The sequence below is a fragment of the Leopardus geoffroyi genome, chromosome A3 (assembly GCF_018350155.1).
Source record: "Leopardus geoffroyi isolate Oge1 chromosome A3, O.geoffroyi_Oge1_pat1.0, whole genome shotgun sequence".
Lineage (NCBI taxonomy): Eukaryota > Metazoa > Chordata > Mammalia > Carnivora > Felidae > Leopardus > Leopardus geoffroyi.
This window is the reverse complement of record NC_059336.1, coordinates 11314146-11337564: the sequence shown is the minus strand read 5'-3', so window position 1 is coordinate 11337564 and position 23419 is coordinate 11314146. Positions and strand designations below refer to the sequence as shown.

The 23419-nt window shown below is 46.3% G+C and overlaps 1 protein-coding gene across 2 annotated transcripts in view; it reads left to right on the top strand.

The window, feature by feature from the left end:
- Positions 1-2128: 2128 nt before the first annotated feature.
- Positions 2129-23419, top strand: part of PTPN1 (protein tyrosine phosphatase non-receptor type 1) — a 69788-nt gene continuing 48497 nt past the window's right edge. Inside the window, exon 1 of one of the 2 annotated variants that reach the window (XM_045444246.1) lies at positions 2129-2364. In XM_045444246.1, coding sequence (XP_045300202.1) covers positions 2302-2364 — 63 coding nt within the window. In that variant the 5' untranslated portion in view covers positions 2129-2301. The remainder of the gene's footprint in view (positions 2365-23419) is intronic. The other variant, XM_045444248.1, reaches the window with a different exon arrangement.

The window sequence follows — 23419 nt, the reverse complement described above, 5'->3', positions numbered from 1 at the left end:
GGACAGGAATGAACCAGCTCTGTTCTCTGTGCGTCCAAGAAGCTCTCAGTTCTTTGGGTTCCAGACAAACTAGCACTCAAATAAATAAGGGCAGGGAGAGTGCAGGAGCCTGGAGAGTCACCTAAACGGCCAAGATTTAAATCAAGCAGTTTCCAAATGTACGGGTTCCCAAACTTTTCACCAGAATGGGCATCTTCTATTAATTTTCCCCCATGGAATACTCAGTTTCTAAAGACATTGGCTATCAAATCAATTGCATTTATTCAATAACCACTCGTTTACCTCCCCCATTTGTTATTCTTCGTAAGTATATAATAACGTGGGCTATTTGTTGATCCACTCACTATACTAAAAGCGGTATATATAGCAATGTATATACTGTGTGTTAAAAAAAATTTTTTTTAACATTTTATTTATTTTTGAGACAGGGAGAGACAGAGCATGAACAGGGGAGGGTCAGAGAGAGGGAGACACAGAATCTGAAACAGGCTCCAGGCTCTGAGCTGTCAGCACAGAGCCTGACACAGGGCTCGAACTCACGGACCGCGAGATCATGACCTGAGCCGAAGTCGGCCGCTTAACCAACTGAGCTACCCAGGCGCCCCTATACTGTGTGTTTTATATATAGTCATTCCGTCTTCACGCCACCCCTATTATCTTCATTTTACAAAGGAGGGAACAGAAGCAGAGAGGTTAGATAATTTGCTCCAAATTGTGCAGCAAGGATTTAGTAGAGCTGGAATTTGGACCTGGGCAGCCTGGCTCCAAAGCAAACACTCCCCTGGAGACTTGGTGAGAACCTTGGCTTCCGTGCCAATGTGCAACGCTGCTAAGGACAAGTGATTTTGCCTCAGTGCACCTCAGTTTCCTCGTCTTTAAAATGGGAATAATAGGGGCGCCTGGGTGGCGCAGTCGGTTAAGCGTCCGACTTCAGCCAGGTCACGATCTTGCGGTCCGTGAGTTCGAGCCCCGCGTCGGGCTCTGGGCTGATGGCTCAGAGCCTGGAGCCTGTTTCTGATTCTGTGTCTCCCTCTCTCTCTGCCCCTCCCCTGTTCATGCTCTGTCTCTCTCTGTCCCAAAAATAAATAAACGTTGAAAAAAAATTTTTTTAAATGGGAATAATAATAGTGCCTACATTGTGGGATTACTGTAGAGATTAAATGAGAATGTGTACTTGGAATGCCACACACAGTGCCTGCCACAAAGCAGTCAGGGAAGGAGCTAGAATTCAACCAGTGATATCAAGCAGCTTCTCTGGGCAGGATGGAGATGGGAATGACGAACAAAAGATGATTTGGTTCTTTAGGTTCTCTGACCCCATGGAGTTCACCATCTTCATATAATGTGCCAAGCTCAGAAATGGAGGACTTAAAGTAGAACCCACGGGAAGGCAACCTGAGAAGTCTTTCTCATATGTGCTTCAAGGATCACAGGTACAGTAGCTGGAGTTGCTGGTGAATAATACAGATTTCTGGTATCTGAATCCTTTTCAGGTGATTCCAGAAATCTACATTATTCAACGCGTGAATGTACTTTGGGATTTGTGCTCCATCGAGTCCAGTTCGAGCAGGAGTTCCTTGCTACTTTGAGAAATACTGACAATCATTCCAAGAACCCAATCCATTCATTTCTGTAGCGCCCAGGCTAGGAGACTTCAAATAGAAATCTTGCGTTTCAGACAAGGCCCGTACCCTCAGAAAAAGGGGCAGACATCTGGCCTAGAGATGGAAGGCATGCAGCCCTCGGCCCATACTCCAGCTTGCAGCACTAAGGCCAGGGCCTTGGCGCTGCAGGAAAGATGCATGACTACCTCGAGGTCATTCTGACTCAACCGGCCGCGTCGAGACTTGAACCCAAGTTCCACTGGGGCCTTGCAAACGCACGCTCCGTGGGCGGGACTCCCGGGGTCGCCTAGGCAACGGGCGCACGCCACGCCCAAGCCCCGAGCCCCAGGTCTTGAGGCGGGGTGGGGGGGGGGGGGAGGAGGGAGCGCACGCTGCTGGATATCTCGCGGGGCTGAGGCCACTTCCCCAGCCCCTCCCCCCGACTCCGCCCCGCGGAAGTGCCTGCCGAGATTTTCGAGTCCTGATTGGCTCTCTCGCGCGAGGGGCGGAGCCTGCGGCAGAGCGGTGCGTACTTCCGGCTGCCGGGTTGACATGAAGAAGCAGCGGCGACCAGGACGGCAGTAGCGGCGGGAGTCGAGGCTTGCCGCGGGGCTCGGAGCTGAGAGCGCGGCGCGGCCTAGAGCGGCAGACCGTGCAGTGGGCCCAAGAGGAGGCGCAGCAGCCGCCCTGGCCCGTCATGGAGATGGAAAAGGAGTTCGAACAGATCGACAAGGCCGGGAGCTGGGCGGCCATTTACCAGGTGGGGTAGCGCCCCGGGGCGCGGCAGGCCCCTCGCTTAGGCCGCGTGAACCTTCCCCTCAGACCCCCGGGCCCCGTCCTCCCTCTGGGTCTCGCCCTCCGCCTCGGCCCTGCCGCTTGAGGATTCGGTCCGACGGCGACGGAGGCCGGCCTCCTCTCTCTTTGTCCCTCGGGTGGGCCTGCGTCTCTCCCGGGCCTCACAAACCCCTTTGATCCCCCCCACCCACCTCATATCCTCCTGCCCGGCTGACCTCTCAAGCCTGGAGGCCGCCGGTCTGTGTTCTCTGCGCGAATCCCTCGCACCCTGACCCCGCCCCCCTGCTTAGCCACTCTTTGTCCCCTGGGGTTGGTAGAACACCCCCACGACTTCCTTTTCCAGACTGGACCACCCCAGGCTCTCTTCCTTTGTCTCCCGGGGGGAAAGGGTTACTCCCCCCTCCCTCCTTCGCATTTCCTTTCCCCTAGTCTCGGTGTGTGTCAGGTCCCACGGATGACAGTCCCCTTCCCCCTTCCCGTTCATTCATTTAGTGGACATGAATTGACGTGCCTGTTCCATGCTGGGCATGGCCCTGGAAGTAGTGTTTGCAGAACCAGACAGACGAGACCCTATTTCTCGCGGAGCTTAGAGTCGAATAGGGCCGTCAGGCACACGAGCGAATAATTTCGGATTGCGGCCAGTGCTGTGAAGGAAACACCACCGCATACCGTGGTAGAGCCGCTGCACGGAAGGTGGGTGGGCTACCTCGGAGGGGACCAGGGGGGATCTGTCCGAGGAGCAGACCAGCTTTGAGCCGAGTGAGAAGCAGCGGCAAACCCTGAGATTATCTGGCTAAAGCGCTTTTCAGCCAGAAGGCCTGCAATACCCACTCCTCTTGGGCCAAAGTAAAATACCTTTCCAGGCAGGGAAGGGCAGCGTTGTTGCCCTCTCTAAAACCGCTTCTTTCCCCAACGGACGTCTTCTCCTCTTTGGCATGGCTGAGTCTTCCCAGTCCTCATTTCCTTGTGGGTTGGGTGGTTCATAAATGAAAGTTAGGAAGGTAGGATCTCACCTGCCTCTGCAGCATCCCATTGACAACACGAAAGGGCCTGCTTCCGCAAGTAAGGAAAATACGTGCTCCCGATTAAATGTCATTGCGGGGGTTGCGAGGATTAACCAAAACCACACTTGGCATTTTAAGTGAGCGATGGACAGAATAGAGAGATTTTGTTACTCGTGTAAAGGGAGAATGCAGTTTATTCTGCTTTCAGCTTATAGGCTCAAAGGGCAAATTGTAAGATCCATCAGCTGGTAGTATTAAAATCTATTTTGAGCTCCACTTAAAAAGGAAAAAAGCTTTAAGCAGTGCTTTGGTATGCTTGACTAACAAAAGCCTTTTTTTGGCAGGCTTGGCTTCATGTGGATTTGCATCAAGCTTATTTGACAGGATTCTTCTTACTAGGACTGTAATGGATACTAACTTCTGATAGACCAATATTTATATATAAGTATGAGGAATCAATATATAAAATTTGTATTCTGTCTGGTCTCTGAGTTAATTGAATGAATTCCACTAGTGACTTTGAGAATGTGTAGACAGGTTTTCTGCATCAGATTTAATGCAGTAGAATCCCAAGTGGCTTTAAAAGAAAAAATTGTTAGTTTGAAGTGTTGATTGTAACACAGCCCATCACAAGTGGAGGTGGCCTCCGGGAAGCGCTGGGGAAAATCTTTTGTAGTGGAACTGGGTTGGCAACGACAGATTTATGTTACAAAAAGTTCTTGGTTGATTTTTATTTCTTACTGTTTTAGGGCAGAGTGGGAAACCCATCACCCAAGCATTGTCAGTACTGTGTTATGCGTGCCACCAGCTTGAAGCATGTTGGTCTTCGGTTAATTTCCCTCCCTGTTTGTATGTTAGTCTACCACTTTTGAATACCAGGAGTTAGTCAAATGGCAGCGTGTGGAGATTCTCCCAGCATCTTCGTGGATTGCACATTCCTGGAGGTGGTTTCTTTTAAAAAAAAAAAAAAAATTAATGTTTTTATTTATTTTGAGACAGAGACAGAGCATGAGTGGGGGGAGGGGCAGAGAGAGGGAGACACAGAATCCGAAGCAGTCTCCAGGCTCGGGGCTGTCAGCACAGAGCCCGACGCAGGGCTCGAACTCACCAACTGTGAGATCATGACCTGAGCCGAAGTCTCAGGACGCTCAACCGAGTGAGCCACCCAGGCGCCCCAGAGGTGGTTTCTTTTTATTTTAGAGAATTGTCTGCTATAGGATTTCTCACGTATACCAGACAGATATTTTTCTTTTCTAAAATTGAAATCAGAATCTTCGCTCCTTTTCGAGTTTGGAGGCGGCTCTTTATTGGGCAACTGTAGCATTTTTAAAAACATAGAATACAAATGACCTTGAGTCTCAAGTGGCAAAGTTCCCAAAGTATGTGTCAGTTTACCAAAAGCCATTATTTTCAAGCATTCAGAAAAATGTATTTACTGTTGGTTGAAAATAGAAGTAAAAAAATTAATATTTTACAGCATGGCACAATGAGGGTAGCCTTACACGAAGTCATTTTGAGCTTGCTTGTTGGTCTATTGTGATGAGAAAAATAATATGCAATTTTGGCTTAAAACTTTGTAAGTGAGGCAGTGCGGTTATTTCTCACTATACTTTCTTAACTAAAACAAAAGATGCAAAAACTTGGAAGCAGTTGGGAAAAGAACAAAGGGCGAAGTAGACTTTTGAATGTGGAGGAATGTGGCTGCTCAGAGAACAAATGCTCGGGCAAGGATTCTGTGCTGCTCAACCTGATAAACTGAGCAGAAATGAGTGTTTAATTGTCAATCCTGACAGCACAGGTACCAATAAGCATTTAGTATCTATAGAAAATCAGCTTTGATCGCTTATGTAGATGGCTTTAAAACGGGTTGTCTGTCATTTAAGCGATTGTCTGTTTTGAACAGTGGACGTAAGACTTAGGGAGCCCGGAGTTTGAGGTGGGCTCGCTGGCTGGCCGGAAGAGCAGAGAGACTGCAGACGGGGAAAAGGGATTGGTATTGGGAGCTCGAATGAGAGGGGAGAGGGCTGCAATGAATGAAACAGCTAATAAGCTGTCCTCCGTGTGTAGTTTAAGGTTTGGGTCAGGTGTTTTGCCGTGTGTCTTTTCTCCCGTTCTTTGATTCTCTGACACCATTTCTGTTCACCATTTTCCAGCGTGAATGATTTGATTGTTTCAGATAAAGAAGATTGCAACAGTAGCTGGTGACTTGAAGTCAAGATTTATTCCATGTTAGAGGCAGGCTTTGTAAAATGGGCCACTCTTCAGTTGACATTTGTTTTTATAGCTGCTTTCATTATGAAATGCGATCTAATGCCTGACTAGGTTAAAACCATGTTATAACAGTAGTTCACTAAAATTCCTACTGCTGTATGCAGCTTATATTGTTAAATTCCAAAATGATGAATATTAAAATTTGCCAATAATTTTTATGTAAATACCATTCTCTTCAGAGAAAAACTGTATTTTGTGTAGAGGAGAAAGATCTATACGCCATGACTCACTTAAAAAAAAAAAAAGACAAACGGAAGTGACACGGAGAGATTGGGAAGTTCTAGTCATCTTGAGTGACCCATCAGATCTAAATGTTCTCGTGTAGCCCTGGTTTGAGTGAACTAAATTTAGGTGTCTGATCACCACTTTGGAAATGGTGTGAAAACCTTTGTCATTGTCTGGACTCAAATTAACGGGGAGCACAAGTGGAAATAGTGGAGGAGAGGACACTTTGTGATCATTATTTCTTTGGCATCCCTGGCATGTTTACAGGTATACTTTGGTACTTGGGGAAGTAAGTAAACTGTATCAGGAGGCTCTGAAAAGGCAGCTGGGCCATCGCGGTAATACAGCCATTTCATTTGCGGCAATCTCTCATGGGTGGGGAGAGGGAGGGCACTGCATTTGCATTTCAACATGAGCAGCTTCCCCAAACCTGTAAGAATGCCTAGGATTGAATAATGTAATTGAGTGTATACTGCATTTCATGATAAAGGTACATTTAAAAATGTCTTCGAAGAAATTTTCAGACTATCCAGTGTTGAAATAATTGTGCCTTTTCTCCCCCCTCTCACGCCCCCCTTCCCCCCACTTTTTGAATGGCCTATTTTCTGACCTTTAAATTGCAATTTAAATCCTTTTGGCGATTTGTGTCCTATGCTGTGGTTTGAATTGCAGGTACTTTTTTGTCAGCCTGCCTGAGCCCATGCATATCTTTGCTCCAGCTGGCAGTCCTCCCCGGTGTTCATGTTTGTTTGTTCGTTTTTGTTACTTTGTCAATTTGTTAATTTGTAACCAACAATTCCGACAAGTAGGCTGGGTGTGCTTACCCCGGCTGCCCACGTTCTGGAAGATGGGAAGCCTCGCTGGGTCCTTCTTCCGGAAAATGGGAAGTCTAGCTGGGTTGTTGTTTCCAAGACAATGTAGTTTGGTACCAGTCATTTGATGTGCGTGTTTTGAATATCCATGAATGCTGGGGATAGTTCTCGATTCCCTCTACCGCATCGCGTGGATTGGTCACCATGGCGTCCTTCCTACTATCCCAGTGGTCTGAGTTCTCAAATTTTGCCTATAATAATTCCTGTCGTTTCTAGTTTCACACTGCGGAAATGAGGGAAACCAGTCATGAATTGGTACGGTCCCCTCATGGTCTCCTTGCACCTCCTCCCCGCCCCTGTCCCGACCGTGTATGTTCTTCACAGTTATCACTAGAGTAATTGTGTCTAAAACAGGCCCTAGCCGGTCACTCTGCATAGCTGCTTCTTGGGCTTTCTTGACCCCTGTAAGATCTAGACTGCGTAGCATGGCAGCCGGGTTCCGGCCATCCTCTCCCTGGACCTTCTATTGTAGCCACACCAGGAGTGCAGCGTCCTTCAGACTCCTCTTCCGCTCGTGCGTCTTGACTTCCCACTTTGTCCAGGCTGCCTTTCCCACAGTCTGGCTTGTGCTGCCCGGCTCAAACGTGTGCCTCCTTGCTTTGGATTTTGCTCTCTCACCTGTGTGTGTGTGTGTTTCCAGACAGCTTCATACGTGCCTCGTCTAAAGCCACTGTTTCTTTCTATCCGGGCCTGTGTCCTCTGGAGTCCACGCTGTTGAGGTCAGCTTTTCCCCTCTCTCACTCATCTTGGCATCGTCTGTACCTGGCACCAAGTGCCTAAGAAATGTTGGGATTAAATTGGTTGGCAGCACTTTGCCAGGCCCTGGCAAAATATAAAGCTGAACAACACATGTTTCCCAACTCCCATTCTAGGTGGGGAAGGAATGATAGAAACAATTAGATTATCCACACTAGTACTAGGAGCAGAGGTCGGTCTTGGAGAAAATCACCAGTTTTAAGGTACGGCCTCCTGAGGCAATTTAGTACTGCCTGTGGTGGTGGCTTGGAAGAAAGGCTTCAGTTCTTACCTAGGAGGAGCGGACACGACCAGCTTCTTTCGCAGGAACTTTACATTTAATGACGAATTTGCGCTTGCCCTCAGGCAAACTTAATGGGAAAATTGGAGGTGCTAATATCTAAGATTTATTGAGTTACTCTGTCCTCCTCCCTCTTGACTTGTTCTCATGTGCCTTCTAGAAGGGCTGTGCATGTAGTTGGTTTGTAAAGTATTTTTGATTATGGCATATCAAATACGGTTCTCCATAAAGTAACATCCCTTATGAAGTCTTTGATTTTTTTTTTTTCAAAGTGTAAATGGTAAAGGCAAACATTCTTGGTCTTTGATCAGACCACCCTTCTGCCCGGGAGAGTAGCTTAATCTTTTGCTTTCTGTTTGGTCCCAGCTCTGTCACTAAGATGCTAAATGGGCTCCTTCCTTTCTTCTTTAGTCCGTTCCTTTGTCAAAAATGATCCTGGCCTGACTGATCTGAGTTCATGTCAAGTAATAAAAGTCTTCAGTGTACTCACAAAGAGAATTTAATGTTCCTGAAGTAATCCCTGTAAACCCTGCAGTGGTTACTCAGTTTTGTAAGGTGTGTGGGTGTTGGTGAGCACAGTTAGGCTCAAAAATTTATAGGACTTTTGTTAGCATAGCTGCAGATTCAGAAGAATTCAGTCTTTGTTTTTTTCCCAAGAGGTATTAAGCATTTTTAATAAGAAAGGTTCATTTGACTAGTGATGTGGGAAAATGAGTAGCACTGACACAAGAGATATGCTTGCAGTTTTTCTCTAAGTAGCAATTGGGTGGTTTTTCCTGTAAGAGATAGAGGAACTGATTCTTGAGAATTTACGAAAGATTCAACCCCAGCTAGGTACGCGAAGAGTAGCTGCCCTTTATGATGTAATTTTAGAAAGAAACCTACATGTGGTCTAAACTTCATTTGAATAGTATGATAGTTTACACAGCTGCCATGTTTGAGAAGAAAGTACCTAAGTCTCCAGCATTTTAGAAATAATTCTTTGTAGAAGTGGGCTTCATAGTTTCCTAGCTGCTGCCCTTTTAACTAGGCAGCTTAACATAATCATGAGTGTCTTACTGACAGTTTGTAAATTGTGAATGTCTGAGAACTGGACCTTTCCAGTTTCACGTGGTAGATTTTTTTTTTTTCTTCGAAATAAATAGCCAAGGAAAAGTCCGGTTCCCCAAATCCATTGATTGATGCGGACGAGTCACACTGCAGACAAAATAGTAACTGTTAATAAGTGATTTCTGGTATTAAAAAAAAACTGTGACAGGATTCAGTTTGCAGTTCTTGAATGCTATGATTCTAGTAAGGCAGGAGGTTTCGCAGACGGTCCTTGGTAATTAGATAGAATTGGTGCTTCCACAAGCCGCCATGTGCACTGACAAAGTCCACATGGCTTGTTAGCAAAGTGACACTTAAGGTCTCTATTTTCTCCGGAAACGTACACGTGTTCCTTACTACTCTTCATCTGGTACTGTGCCAGGAAATTCAGGATCCTAATTGAGGGTTAACCACTTGCTGAAGTAAACCTCCGGGCCCACGTTGGCTTGTGTCCTGGGCTCCTTCTCTTACTTGCAGAAGCTTCTTCCCAAAGACTGGGTGAGACATGTTTTCTTTTACAGATGAAGAAGGAAAAGCCTCGACTGTGTTTGTGGCTTTTGTGGGCAAGCGACACCACTTGCAAAGATAAGATGAGCATAGCAAAACTAGGTTTCCAAAATTGTGTTTTTAAAACGTATTAGTTAGTGATTGGAGAAGGAAAAAGTCTTCCTGATCTGTTATTCTCATGAAATGGCCCCCCCACCCCCGACTTTTCTTACCTAATGGATCTCTTACTGGTGTATCTCTTCCTTTTGAGGAATCTCATTTTAAAATTGCCACAGTAAGTTTCACTAAACAGCTTAGCTAGTTTTTATTCTGATGAGGACTGATTACTCAGAAAATGATACACTGTCGTAGATGGCTTACAGGAAAGCAAACATCAAGTCATTATTCCAAAAAGTTGGAGTTCTCTTAAGCACAGGAGGTTACTTAAAAATGTCCGTGGGTGAAATCATTTCTGAATATAACTTCACTCAAGAGAGCAAATAGGCAAGCTGCATTTAACATAAGGTGGTAAATCGGCTTTAAATTCCCTTGATGGTTAAACATTTGTCACGGTTATATTTATCTTCTAGATTTTGTACTGCTTCAGTGTTCAAAGAGGGCTTCGTTTGCTTCCGCAAGGGTGAAGGAAAGAAATGCCTTCACTCGGTCATAAATATCCATAAATATCGTAGATATTTGTGTGGCTTGGAGAGAAGGTGCCTCTAAGAAGACACTTTGTGGTCTTCTTGAGGGGAGGAGATTTTGTTTGGTGCTTCTTGGTTGTTGATTCCCGTTGGTTTTCCTCTGATTTGAACTGCATTTTAACGGCGTCTTAAAGTTAGGAGCCTTGCCATTATTCTTCTCCACGACGCGGATACCACGTCCCTGTTGTCAGGGTCGTTCTGATCGTCCTCAGAGGTGGGGTGAAGGGGTGAAGTACAGGGGTGCGAGGTCAGGTTTTCAAGCCCAAAGCCACATTTCCGGAGCAATCCCTTCCTAGTACGCCAGGTGATGTAGCCACACTGAGGGATAAGCTGGTCATGTCTGTTACGCCTTCCTTGAGAACCCACATCCCTGTGATGCTGGGTTTTAATGAGTCCTTTGTGTACCCATCATGGTACTGTTTCTAAGTGTATTAAATATTCCTTCACAGCCTACTGACAGTTTTTATCAGTATACCCTGGGAATATCAGCATCACCAGTGGTATTTTATTTCATCTGTCCCTGCTGCAGGTCTGCCCGGGTCTTTCCCCTGTCATCCTGCCTGCTAATGAGAATGCTCCTGGGACTTGGGGTGACAGTGTATTCAGTGCGCCTCAGACAGAGGCGGTTGGCAGGTCCTTCACTCACCTTTATTTGACCACTTGTTTCCATCCTTTGTGAGCTTGTATTTTCCCCAGAAAACTTACCAGAGCATAGTCATCGTGCAGAGAGGATGACCGTAAAAGAAGCTGAAGTGTAACCGAGTCCTTTTTTTTTTCTTTTTTTTTTTTTGCGAATGTGTATTTGTCAACTACGCTTCCTTTTGCAACTTGTTCCACTACTTGATGACAAGAAACTTTTGTGTTTCCCAACCGACTTTGTTTGTTGGAAGCTGTTGTTTTTGAAAGTAGGAAATAAGTGGTTTTAGGAGATGGAGGCAAGCTTTGGTTTGAAGTAGGAGCTGGTGTGTCCCTAGTTCTCGGTGCGAAAGGCAGCTGGAGATGGGTGTGGTCCGTCATCTAAAATTTCCTATCTTCAGTTTGAGGAGGTGGTTACCATTCTAACCACTTAAGAACAGCTCGGTACTTTGCTGTTTTATTTACAGGGCAAAACTTAGCTCTAATGGTTTCCCTCGTACTTGCCTTCAAATTAATAAAATGTCATTTTTTAGTCATGTTTACACGTCGGGGCTGTTTGAGAAGGAGGAAAGGATACAGCTGGAGTTAAAGGGGTAAATTAGCATCACACCCCTAGTTTTGTAAATGCTTCTAGTGTTTGATTTTTGTAGGTTGATCATAAGGAAGTGATAAGTATGTTAGGTTATTTGTGGTTTGAGCTAATTTTAGTCTCTGTTCACAGCTTGCTTTATATCCTTTGACATTAAAACATGCTTTCTAGAAAGACAAATTTTGAATGTAGGACACAGTCTGTATTCTCCACTGGCCTGCATTTCACAAAACATTTTCTCAGGACTTCGGAAGTTGGACACTTTGAAGCCTAGTAACATTATTTGAAATCATTGATTCCTCTGCTTAGGGACACACATGTCTGCTTCTCCGGTGAGTGAATTAGATTCTTTCGTAGAGGCTTGGGGCTGTTGCTTCAAGCCGGTGGCCAGAAGGACACAGTTAATGTTAGAGGATTTTCCAAAGACCACGACGGACTGTGAGATGTGCTAGGCAAGCACGGCTCCGAGTGGCTGCTGGTCGGAAGCCTTCCCCACCCTGCCCCCGCGGTCGGTCGATAGGATGTGTTGCTCCTAAGGGCTGGGCCTTAGATCTGCCTCCCGTGCTGGTCGGTTTCACACAGAACAGTTGTGTTTCCAGGCTCTAGTCCCAAGCTGCCCTGCTGCCCACCCTTAACCAACCGCCCTGAACATACATCTCCCCCGGGATTTGTGAGGTAATGGAAAAAGACGCCTGGGTCTGGGTTCTCGGTAGGCCTTTGACTGTTGTGGGGCCTTGACAGAGGTACACGCAGAATCTGTAAAATGTGGTGATTAGACCGGATGGCCTTACAGCATGACCGGGAGCTGGCATTCTACGACTGCACAGTCACATGAGGAGCCAGGAGAATGGGGCAACTTTTCCGGAAAACTTGGGGCTTCGTGTCCTACTCTTGCCGGATTTGGCAGCTTTATATGTTATGTGCTCCCCTTTACCTAATGGTGAGATGGATCTTTAAATTTTCATATTTGCTCAAATTAAAACTTTAAAAATCCACTATTACGTCTCTAAAAGTAATGGAAACGCCCTGTGAGAGCGTAAATCAGATTATTTTATAAAATTGCTGCTTACCACGTTGATGAATGTCGTTTCTTTAGAAACTGCTTCCTTAGAAATTCTTTTTGTGTCTAAAAAGGATTATTGGGTTTTGTAATTGGACTTAACATCGCCCATCCAAGGGAGAATCGCACAGTCACAATAAAACCCAGTAAATAGCCAACATTTACTGGGTTCTGTTATGTGCCCCAGGCAGCGTGCAAAGTGCTTTACGTGCAGTCCCGTACGTGGCACGCCACCAATTGGTCTTTAATAGCAGGAAACGTTTGCGGAGGACAATTAGGTGTCGGAGCCTTGATGTTCTTCTCTGCCGGATCTCCCGTGTCCCGTATCCAGCTTGGCAGCAGCTTTGTGGCCACGCTCACGCTGGCGCACAGCTGCCACGAGAGACGAGGAATTGTGCGAAGCTTCCTGATCTGTTAGGACATAGAAGAGATAGTCTGTAGATTTAGACCGTTACTCCGTTTTCTGTCCTCTTGCCTACCTGTCACAAACTAGCCACCCACAGCCCTGTTTTGCTTGGTCCACACAGTGGTTTTTTTCCTTAAAAAAGTTAAAATTTTTGTCATTATGTCTAAATCAGGAGAAGTCCCATACAAATCTGAATTTCTGGTCTTCTCCTGAAAAATCTGAAGACTACACTGTCTGAGCCTACCTTGGCCGTGGCCTGCTGGGCTGAGGGGTACCACTCCCACTGGCCAGACGTGTGTGTCCTTCAGATGACCGCAGCTCCACGGCAGGCCACGCTGTCCTCCCTTATATGAACCACTCGGTCCTTGGAGGTGCTTGGGTTTGCGACCTCTAGTCCAAGTTGGTTTGTTTTTTTTTTTTTCTCTTGGCATTTGATATTAGTATTAGAATTAAGATGATTTAAAAAGTTTAGCCTTGCCACGTAGCTGGTACATTATCATTAGGTGCAGATCAAAGCACAGGAAGGCTAGCCAGAGATAAAGTTTGATGACTAGTGTGAAAATGCCCAGGAGAGTGCCCTTGACATTAAAATCTTTTAAGGATAAAATCTTAAACCAGGTGCTTCATCCTGCCCTTCCTCTTTCCCTTTTCATCTTTAGCCCCCTTCTGCTATTTTGAGGAAGTTGGAAGCTGCCACCATTTTTTCCACCTTGGGTGACTGAATGTAAGTGTATTTTCGTCCCATGTTCAGCTCTTTCCACGAACTATTTTTGATGAGCAACTTGGAAGTTGGGTGGTTCCTATGGGACTTGATAAAAAGAATGAGTTGCCCAAATATGCTGGCATTGAGAAATCGAAGAAGTGTTTTTAATGACTCGTTTTGTGACTTGGATGGGGATGATACCGTTTATCATGTGTCTGAACTCATGATTAGATGGTTTCTCTACCAGGGGATGAAATAAATGGTAGCCATCATAAAAATGAAAGAAATATACCGGTTACAAAGAACGTGTGTTGCTAAGGGCTCTAGCCCTGTTCAGCAGCAGCAGGACAGGTTGTATTGTACGTCATGCTTTTTCTGTGACCCATCTTGAGCATCTTTTTTACTCTGTAGAGGTATGTTGTAGAGGCCAAATGAGGGCAAGCAATGGATTGTTTACCATTCGGATTCTTTACCATTCGGAAACGGTCAAGGCCTTTGTTCTGAGTTTTGTACCTTTCCCCCCCAAAGCTGAATCCCAAAAGGAGATCCCAAGACCAGGTCAGTGTTTTAGCACTCCTAAATCATGTGACGTGATGGCATTAGCCATTTTATACTTCTCTGTATTAGTGAAATGAAAATCAGTAACCGAAGGCCAATTTCTCCGTAAAGCTTTTCATCCACCCTCATTTCCTCTTCTGTTCTTAGATCGTAAGCTCCTTGCAGGCAGAGTCCATTCATTCAGTCATTAAACAAATACATGAACAGCTACTAGGTGCCAGGGCCTGCACTAGACAGTGAGGATAAGCACTGACCAAGATACAGTTGGTTCTTGCCCTTAAGCTTAATAGTCCAGCCAGCAAAGGGGCTGAATGGGGACAATCCCAGTTCAGAGCGATGAGAGCTCTCGCTGACCCAGGCCCAGGCCACGCTCAGGAAGAGGTAGCCAATCCAGACCGAGAGCAGGAAAACACAGATGGAGGAGCTGTCAGGCAAGGATAAAAGATAAAAGTAATGTCTAAGTGGAGATCCCAAGAGCAGGCAGGAGTGAGCCCCGTATGTTCTCCCGACCCCCAATCTGGGCATACTCCTCCTTGCCCTTTCCGTTCAGTATTACATTACCTACATTTGAAAGCATGGGAACATGTTTAACTTTCTTCCTCTTCAGCTTTAACCCTCCTCCTTCCATCTCCAACACGCAATTTATGTGCATTTGTGTGCCACCCCCCCCCCCCCCCATATATTTCCTCTCTCCCTTCTGTTCTGTTTCCTGTGCCATTACTTCTGACCTTGACTGTGCTGATCGCCTCTGAACCCTTCTAATAGGGTGGAATAGTGGAGGTTACATCATGCCATTGACCACATGCCACCGTGTAGTGAAGTCCTCTTCCTCGGGGTGGGGGTGGGGGTGGGGTTTGGCTGCCATCAGCTTACGGCCCGAGAGCACTGGCCTCAGTGTGCTGCGCTTAGTGGGCAGCAACGCAGTGTTCACTGCAGTGATGGGTAACTTTGGTGTAAAGAGTGTATGCAGAGCCTCATCAATCTGCATAGAGAGCAGAATTATTATAGATTTTAACAGGCATAATAAAGCTTCCTCAGAAGATTTAAGTCTGGGCCTGACTCACTAAGAATAAACGGAAAATACGTGGTTAGACCCCTGATTTGCAGCTGATACTATGAGAATAAAGGTCTCAGTTATTCACTGTGAACTTTCAAGGATATTTTTAATGATGTTGGCTGGCTCATCCCATTATGTGGTCTATTTATTAGCAGTTTTTGGTACACAGATGGCTTTGGGTGATTCTTTCGAGTCAAGTACCTTATAAAATAACATAAATTTGCTGATAATTATCCTCCTTTTAAATGGCTAAGTGGTAGGCTTTAATTTTTAGGCATTTAAACATTTTGGACGTGATTACAAATTGTGAGACTACGATTGCTTAAATTTAAACATGAAAACGATCATGTTGAGAAATTCTGGGGATTTACTGGTTGCTGCCTGTTTGTCATTCACATACTTACTACACCCTTCTTGCTCTGTAGAAGCGGTCAGAATTAGTATCTGCAAACCATTATGGTTGTGAAACCTTTTCCCTCTTTTCCTTCTTGTAATTCTAGCTGTGAAGGTTACGTGCAGAAGTAGTCCTGGATTTGATAAAAAATAATGATTGATTACTTAAGAAGAGCGTTTCCTTTATCAATAGATGGCAAAGTAGAATAAAAAGACATTTTGGCTATCTTTTCTTTAACCGTGAGCAGGATGGTTGTGTGTGTGTGTGTGTGTGTGTGTGTGTTCGTTCTTGTTTTATTTTGGAATCATGTACATGTATGTAGAATGTACAGAGCAGAAGTAGATGTATGGAATATGAAAAGAATAGTTCACAAGCCTCTCAACAGAATCACTAAGATCTAGCCATTATATGACCAAAATATTGAAAGGCAGGGGGAGGGAAGCAACCATTTTTAAGACAGATGTGAATGAGAAAGAATTATAAAAAGGCATTCTTTATATAGAAGTCTAGACACTGGATGTGACCCCTGGTGTGTTGATTTTGCTTTGTCTTCAGATTTGCCGAGGAACGTGAAAACACTTGGCTTGGAGGGAAGGTTTTGGGGGCGGGGGGGTGGTGTGTGTGTATTTTTTGGGGGGGGGGATTTTTTTTTCACATTTATTTATTTTTGAGAGACAGAGACAGAGCGTAAGTTGGGAAGGGGCAGAGAGAGAGGGAGACACAGAATCCGAAGCAGGCTCCATCCAGGCTCTGAGCTGTCAGCACAGAGCCCAACGCGGGGCTCAAACTCACGAACCGTGAGATGATGACCTGAGCCGAAGTCGGAGGCTTAACCGACTGAGCCCCCCAGGCGCCCCATGTGTGTGTCTTAATCGTAGGAGTCCTTCAAGCTTTTTTCCTCCTAGTCAATAAATGGCCATATTGGGGAATTGTTTAATTACTTGCCTTTATTATGCTAGTTGTATTTTAAATGGGTCCCTCTGCATCCCTCCCTCCTCCCCTTAATTTACCTGGGTCACAACATGTCTTCCGTTCCAAGGCTGCTGTCTCCCCTGGGCCATGTCAGTGTTCATTTGGGCAGTCCCCCCAACATCCCCACCTCATCCCTGGGGACTGCATGTCCCTCTCCTGTCACTGCCTTCCTCTTGTAGGCGGGTCCTGGGCCTCGGGATCTGCTCTCCCTTAGACGTATCATCCAACCCAGACCCTCCTCTGGGGGTCACAGCCTCCACGCTGACCCTCCATTCTGCAGTCACAGCCTCCTGTGCTCCACACCCTCTGCCTCTGGGTTTTCTCCTTCATCTGGTTTCCAGGTGCTCCTCCCCAGCCCCAAGCCCTGTCTTCCCTTCTTATACAGTTGTCATTATTGGAGTTGTCCCTCCAATTTGGCCCGTCTGCTCTCCATTGACATCCGTGACCAGCTGTAGCCCTGGACCAGCTTTTCTCTCCCTGTGCCTGGGCTCCTAAGTGCTAACTGAAGAAAATCTGTGTGGGGAAACTGTCCTGGTCTCAGAGGTTGAGCCACTAGAAATCCCGTCTTCAGCCTCAGGCCTGTCTCTCTCAGCTCCGGGCCATCAGATCTGAGACTTACCTGCCATCCTCTCTACTTCATTTGTCTCACGAGGTGAAGGAGCCTTTGTTCCTATCTGAGGCCACCCTCATGTCTGTGCTCTGCACACCTTCTGACACCTTCCCTTCTCACCTGGTCAAGGCATCTTGCCCTGACAGTCTAGTGTCACGGTTTAGCCCTCCCTCTGTATTGCTCTTCTTACTTTTAAGCATTCTGAGGCTTTCTTCAGCCGGGACTGTCCCTCCAGCCACTGCTCCTTAGTTTCCTTCTCCAGTGGAAATGTTTGAAATAAATAGGTCACTGTGTCCATTGTTCACCTTCCAGGCACTACTACTCGGGGAAGTTAGGGCTCCACCCTGCCAGGCCACTAAAATAATTCTTGAGAAGGTCACTCTTAGCTTCTTTGTTGCTAATCCAGTGGAGTCTTTGCATCCTTATCATAGTACTGTTTAACATGGCTGACCTGTTTGCTTCTGGAATGTTCTCTAATCCCTGTTTCCATAACTCTGTCTTATTTCCTCTTTCTCTCCTTTTAATAGCTTCTCTGTCTCTAGCTAGTCCTGGCTCTCCTTCTGGGGCTGCTCCTCTTATCCTCTGCTGGGGAAGTTCCTCAGGGGGTCGTTCCGTGTCTCCCTCCCCCGCCCCTTCATCTGACTCTTGTTCTTCTGGGGGCAGTCTCAGTTACTCAGTCAGGAAGTAGTAATGGCCCTTGATTCGGGGCATGCACGACACATTCTTGCACTCTGGTGTGCCTTTCAGAACCCCCTTAGTTCCTGAAATGGTAACGCTCTCTGTCCCTCACAGAGCCTTGGCATACACTGTTTCTTCTGCCTAGAACCTTCTCCCTTGCTAATCCTACTTCTTCCCTTCAGTCACATCTTGGGCATCCTCTTTTTGGATGCTTTCCCTGACTTCCCCTTTCCCCGGATCCAAGTTAGGAACCTCTCATAGGTCTTCGCATGGCCCCTGTATTTCCCTCTCATAGCATCTTGGGTGATTGCACTGTAACTATATCCATGGTTCTGTAGCTGCTTGCTTATTGCTTGCCTATTTTCAGGTAATCTGTCAAGTCTTCAAAGGGGCAGGACTGCTTTTGTCTCAGTCATTTGTGTCTTTTCATACCCATTTTAGCACCTGATGTGTAGAAAGTACTCAAAAGTAGTTCCCGACCCAATAGATGAGCTATGCTGTTTAGAAGGTTCATGAATTCGAAACTGCTTGGTAGGGAGACATTGAGTTTATAGTATCGCACGAACCACGCGTTACTTTGTTTTCTCTACTACGCTTTATGTTAGTTTTCTGCGTCTGACATACCCCCCCTTCCCCAGTGAGATTCGAAGCCCCTTGTGAGTGACAACTGTGTGTAATTCCTGGTGTCCCCCTCACAGTGCCTTGTATGTCCTTGGACTTCATTTCACTGGGCCTGATCCCGTGTACATACGTACGTACGTACTAATACGTACGTACGTATATGCGGTACACTTAATGGAACGAAGTCTCTTCTGTAATCCGTCCTTGTCTTCCCCGGGTGGCCCTGCCTCTGGGCCGTGCCCAGACCCTGCCACTCTGGAGGGGCACTTTCCCTGTGGCTTAGCAGCTTGCTGTGTTCCAGCATGCAGGCCAAGTATGAGCGACAGCTGTGGTATGAAAGTCTCCCTCATTCAAACTTCATAGGTTTGGGAGCTGAGACTGACCAATGCTGACAGGAAATAGAGGCATTTATTAAAAGCCAGAGACTTGTCAACTTGCAGGAAGCAGAGCTCTTGTTAGCATATGATTTTGTGGTTGGTTTGGTGCAACTCTGTAAAAGTAAAGAAGGAGGCAAGAATGGGGGCTGTGTGCTTGGGTCTCTAAAGTTAGATCCTTTTTCCTAAGTAAGTTGCCTTTAGAGTTTCATTTGTTTGGAATTTCCTGAGATGTTGATCTTGCCAGAAAGTTCATAGCAAAAAAAAAAAAAAAAAAAAAAAAAAAATTCTGGGCAGGTGAAGCATTTGCATTTGAAATGACATCTCTGTTTTTGTTTTTAAAACTTTTTCTTAACATATTATCCTTGGTTCAGCCCTGAAGATTATTCTATTATTTATGGATCTCAACTTTTCCCTCATCTTCTGGATCTTACGAAACGAGTGGTATTATTTGAATGGAGAAGAGGAGGAAGGGAATAAAAATAAATGTGAAAGTCTTGTTCTTGCCTAGGCAAGCTTGGCTTCATAGCTTGGAGCGCAATGACACATCCTAGTCTGGTGAAGCAGGGGTATTTAGAGTTGGTTTGGCTTCTTATTGTACTTGATTTTTTTTTAGATTTGTCTTTTAAACTGGAATTTTTATGTGAGTGTAGTCAAATTTAGAATAAAAGCACTTAGTTTTGTAATTTCCAGAGCACTTTTTGCAGAGCAGCTACTTTAAATTTTTTTTAAATGTTTATTTATTTTTGAGAGAGAGCGCACGAGCGAGCGGGGGAGGGGCAGAACAAGAGGGAGAGACAGAATCTGAAGCAGGCTCCAGGCTCGGAGCTGTCAGCACAGAGGCCCACACAGGACTCAAACTTGTGAACCACAAGATCGTGACCTGAGTCACCCAGGTGTCCCGAAGAGCACCTGTTTTAAAACACGGTCATTATGGTAAACGGGTTGGGGCAAGGATCATTCTTCTAGTGAACTGAGACCCAGTGTGATTCAGTGGTCACAGAGCAGATCTCTGACCCTGACCAGAAGGGAATCCTGTTCTTCCTGGTCCACTGTGTTACTTTCCTGGAGCCCCCGGGGTTGCCTTTTGTCAGAGTAACTGAGTCTAAACAGAATGGAGATTTCCTGTTAGATTATAGCACTTGCCTGCCTTCATTCTGCTTATCTCAGAGCAGCAGATCCGAACCGTCAGTGTTATTTACTGAGATTTTTTTTTTTTTTTAAAGTAATCTCTACAGCCAACGTGGGGCTTGAACTCACGACCCCAAGAACAAGAGTGGCTCTACGGACTGAGCCAGCCAGGCACCCCTATTTACTGAGGCTTTTGTTACATACGAAAATGCCTATAAATAAGGTTGAAGGCCAGAGGTAGAACGGTTGAGAGCAGAGTAGAAATAGCTTTAAAGACGGGGTTGTGGGCAGGAGTCTCACAAAACGTGTTGAAGATTGTGTGGGAAGCAGTAAGCGTTTGTGTTCCACTGTGTTGGGTTCGAGCATACTTACTCCGTCCCCATGTTGCAGGCTGTGTGTTGCTGAGTCCCCACCCACAGTCGTCCTCTTCGTCTCGTTTTCCCCCTTCCTTGCTTCCCCTCCTCGCCACCCTCTCCCCCCATGGCTGCCGCAGCCACCACTAGCAATTACCGACATGTTGGATCTTGAGGCCGCTTCCCTATAAGGATACAGGGCCTGTGGTGTTGGCTACAGACATGGTAACCAAGCTCTGTGGGTTCTCTCCTGTGTACCTCGTGAGTCTGACTGCCTGCATGCTAGCAATAAACGGCCTCTTCTGCTATCTGATCCATCTGTCGTTGCTTGCTGCCTCTGTATTTAGGGTGCATCTCTGCCAGTGCCAGTTGAAGATGATAGGAGCAAGCACGTGCTTTGGCAGGTTGGGAGGGGTGTTCATCAAAAGCTGGAAAATTAACTGCAATGTCTGTCAAGAAGAACAGGGTCCGTTTGTGGCAGAACTTTGTGAGTTTTATTTTGTGGTTGTTTAATATCCCCGTAGAGTGCTTTTTAAGTCGACAGGCCTAGGGAAAAGCCATTGCCAGTCATATGCGTTAGAGAGTGCCTCGAAACGTGTTCCTCTCCGAAGCATCCCCTTCAGTCTTATTTGGGTCAGTACGCAGGAACCATGTTCGGATGGCTGTTTCTGGCTGGCATAGACTCAAGATGGCAAGCAAGCATGAAAGTACACAAATGTGTCTGCTTCAGAAGTTTGAAAGTTGGTTGTCTGGGACTTGGAACATAATTTTCTATAGAGGCAGTGTTATAAATAGGGGTTAAGCTCCAAGCTCACCCATGGAACTTTTTTAATCTGGAGTACATCTGAAATATTCCTATTAACATAACAGATAATTTCCCCATTGAATTAGTGTACATGATAATGAGTACATACTACTTAATATTAAAATCACATAATAGTGATTTCACAAGTAAAAAACCATTCTGGATTCCATCTAGGGGGTAGTGTGTGTGTGTGTGCACGTGTGTGTGCACATGCACGCGTGGAGGGTGGGGACGGGTATCTATTGATACATCCTTTCCCTTGCAACGCTGGCACTCAGAGTGATTTTTCTCCTCACCTCCATGTAAGTATGGACTCCTGTGGCTTTTGGAGGCAGACTGGATTCAAGGTTGCAGGGGTAGATGAAAGCTGAGAGGAACACACTTAGGCTGGAGTTTAGGCCTAATCTCTTCCTTACCCCTTTTTTTTCCTCGGGGGTCCCCAGGCATTGGCCTGTTTTTTCTTTGGTTGCCATTTTTTTTTTTTTTGCTTCTGAGCAGGGTTTCTGCCTCTGGTCTATAACTGAATCCCCTGTCCGTCTCCTGCTTTTGAAAGAAATCTATAGTCTTTTTGAGGTTTTCTAAATTAAATGTTGCGGCAGAGTTATCACATGTTATTTCTGCTGTGAGAAATTATAGAATCCCAGATGACTAAACTTCATAAACTACATGTATTTCAGTCTCGTTCTCCTCTATTGTGTATTCCATTGCACAAAATAACGGCTTTTATAATTAACATTGCTGGGTGCCTGGGTGGCTCAGTCGGTTAAGCGGCCGACTTCAGCTCAGGTCATGATCTCGCGGTCCGTGAGTTCGAGCCCCGCATCGGGCTCTGTGCTGACAGCTCAGAGCCTGGAGCCTGCTTCAGATTCTGTGTCTCCCTCTCTCTCTGCCCCTCCCCTGCTTGCGCGCTCTCTCTCTCTCTCTCTCTCTCTCTCTCTCAAAAATAATAAAGATTATAATTAACATTGCCTCCCTCGGTTGTATTTCTGATTTCTGATTCGTTTTCACAGGAGACCTTGCCAGGACAGGACAGGACAGGACACTGTGCAGTGCACTTCCTACTTGCGGCCTTTAAAACTGTCTGCTGCAGTTATTTCAGAGTCTAAGCTGTCTGCTGCCAGGACGGGATAAACCTTGGGTGGGGCTTGTCTGTGGTGCCTCTCTCTCTCTCTCTCTTTCTCTCTCTCTCTTTTAAGTTTATTTATTTTGGGAGAGAACAGGGAAGACGGAGAGAATCCCAAGCAGGCTCCACGCTGACGGCACAGAGCCCGATGTGGGGCTTAACCCACAAACTGCAAGATCATGACCAGGTCAGACGCTTAACTGACGGGGCCACCCAGGCGCCCCTTGTCCGGAGTCTCTTAGGGCTTGATTTGTGTTTCCTAAGGTGTAAAGACAGTTGATGTTTTGGGGCAGGGACTGGCAGCGTAAGGCGGTGTGCAGGCCGGGCCTAGGGAAGGACTGAATGGCATGGCAGGGCCTGGCCCTGGCTGTGTTGTGGAAAAGCATTTGCTCCAGAGCTCTCCTCTCCTGCAGATATCCTCCCCCGCCCCCCATCCCGTAGTCACTCAACCTGTACCTCGCTTTTGTCCTCAACCAAACACTGCCAGGATGCCAGTAGGTTGGCTGTTAGCTGGAGGAGAGGGTGAGCCTGAGTGTCCCCCTTTAACAGCTCACACTTTTTTTTTTTAAATGTTTATTTCTGAGACAGACACAGAGCGTGAGTGGGGGAGGAGCAGAGAGAGAGGGAGACACAGAATCTGAAGCAGGCTCCAAGCTCCGAGCTGTCAGCGCAGAGCCCGACGCGGGGCTTGAACTCACGAACTGTGAGATCATGACCTGAGCCGAAGTTGGGCGCTCAACCGACGGAGCCACCTAGGCGCCCCAACAGCTCACACTTTTAAATGGGCTTGTGGAGACCAGAGCTGGAGATTCCCTGCTTATTCACACACAGATTTTGTCCCTGATTTGATGGCTGCCATTTCCCTTCTCAGCAGACAGGGACACCGCGCACACCCAGAAAGGAAGGCCTGATGTACCATTTCTGAAAGGTGCAGTCTGGCATCATTGTGATCAAGACGATGGGTCAGGTGGAGCCGCAGGAGGAACGTGGCTGTTGCCCAGAACTACAGATTGTGTCACAAGTGCGTTCTGGTGTCGTGTGGTGGAAGTTTCTGGCATTATTTTTCCCCCTTAATAATCATGGGCAAAGGGGTGCCTGGGTGGCTCAGTGCTGACAGCTCAGAACCTGGAGCCTGCTTCAGATTCTGTCTGTCTCTCTCTCTGTCTTTCTCTGCCCCTCCCCCACTCGTGCTCTGTCTCTCTCTCTCTCTCTCTCTCAAAAAATAAACATTAAAAAAAATTTTCTTTTAAATCATGGGCAGAG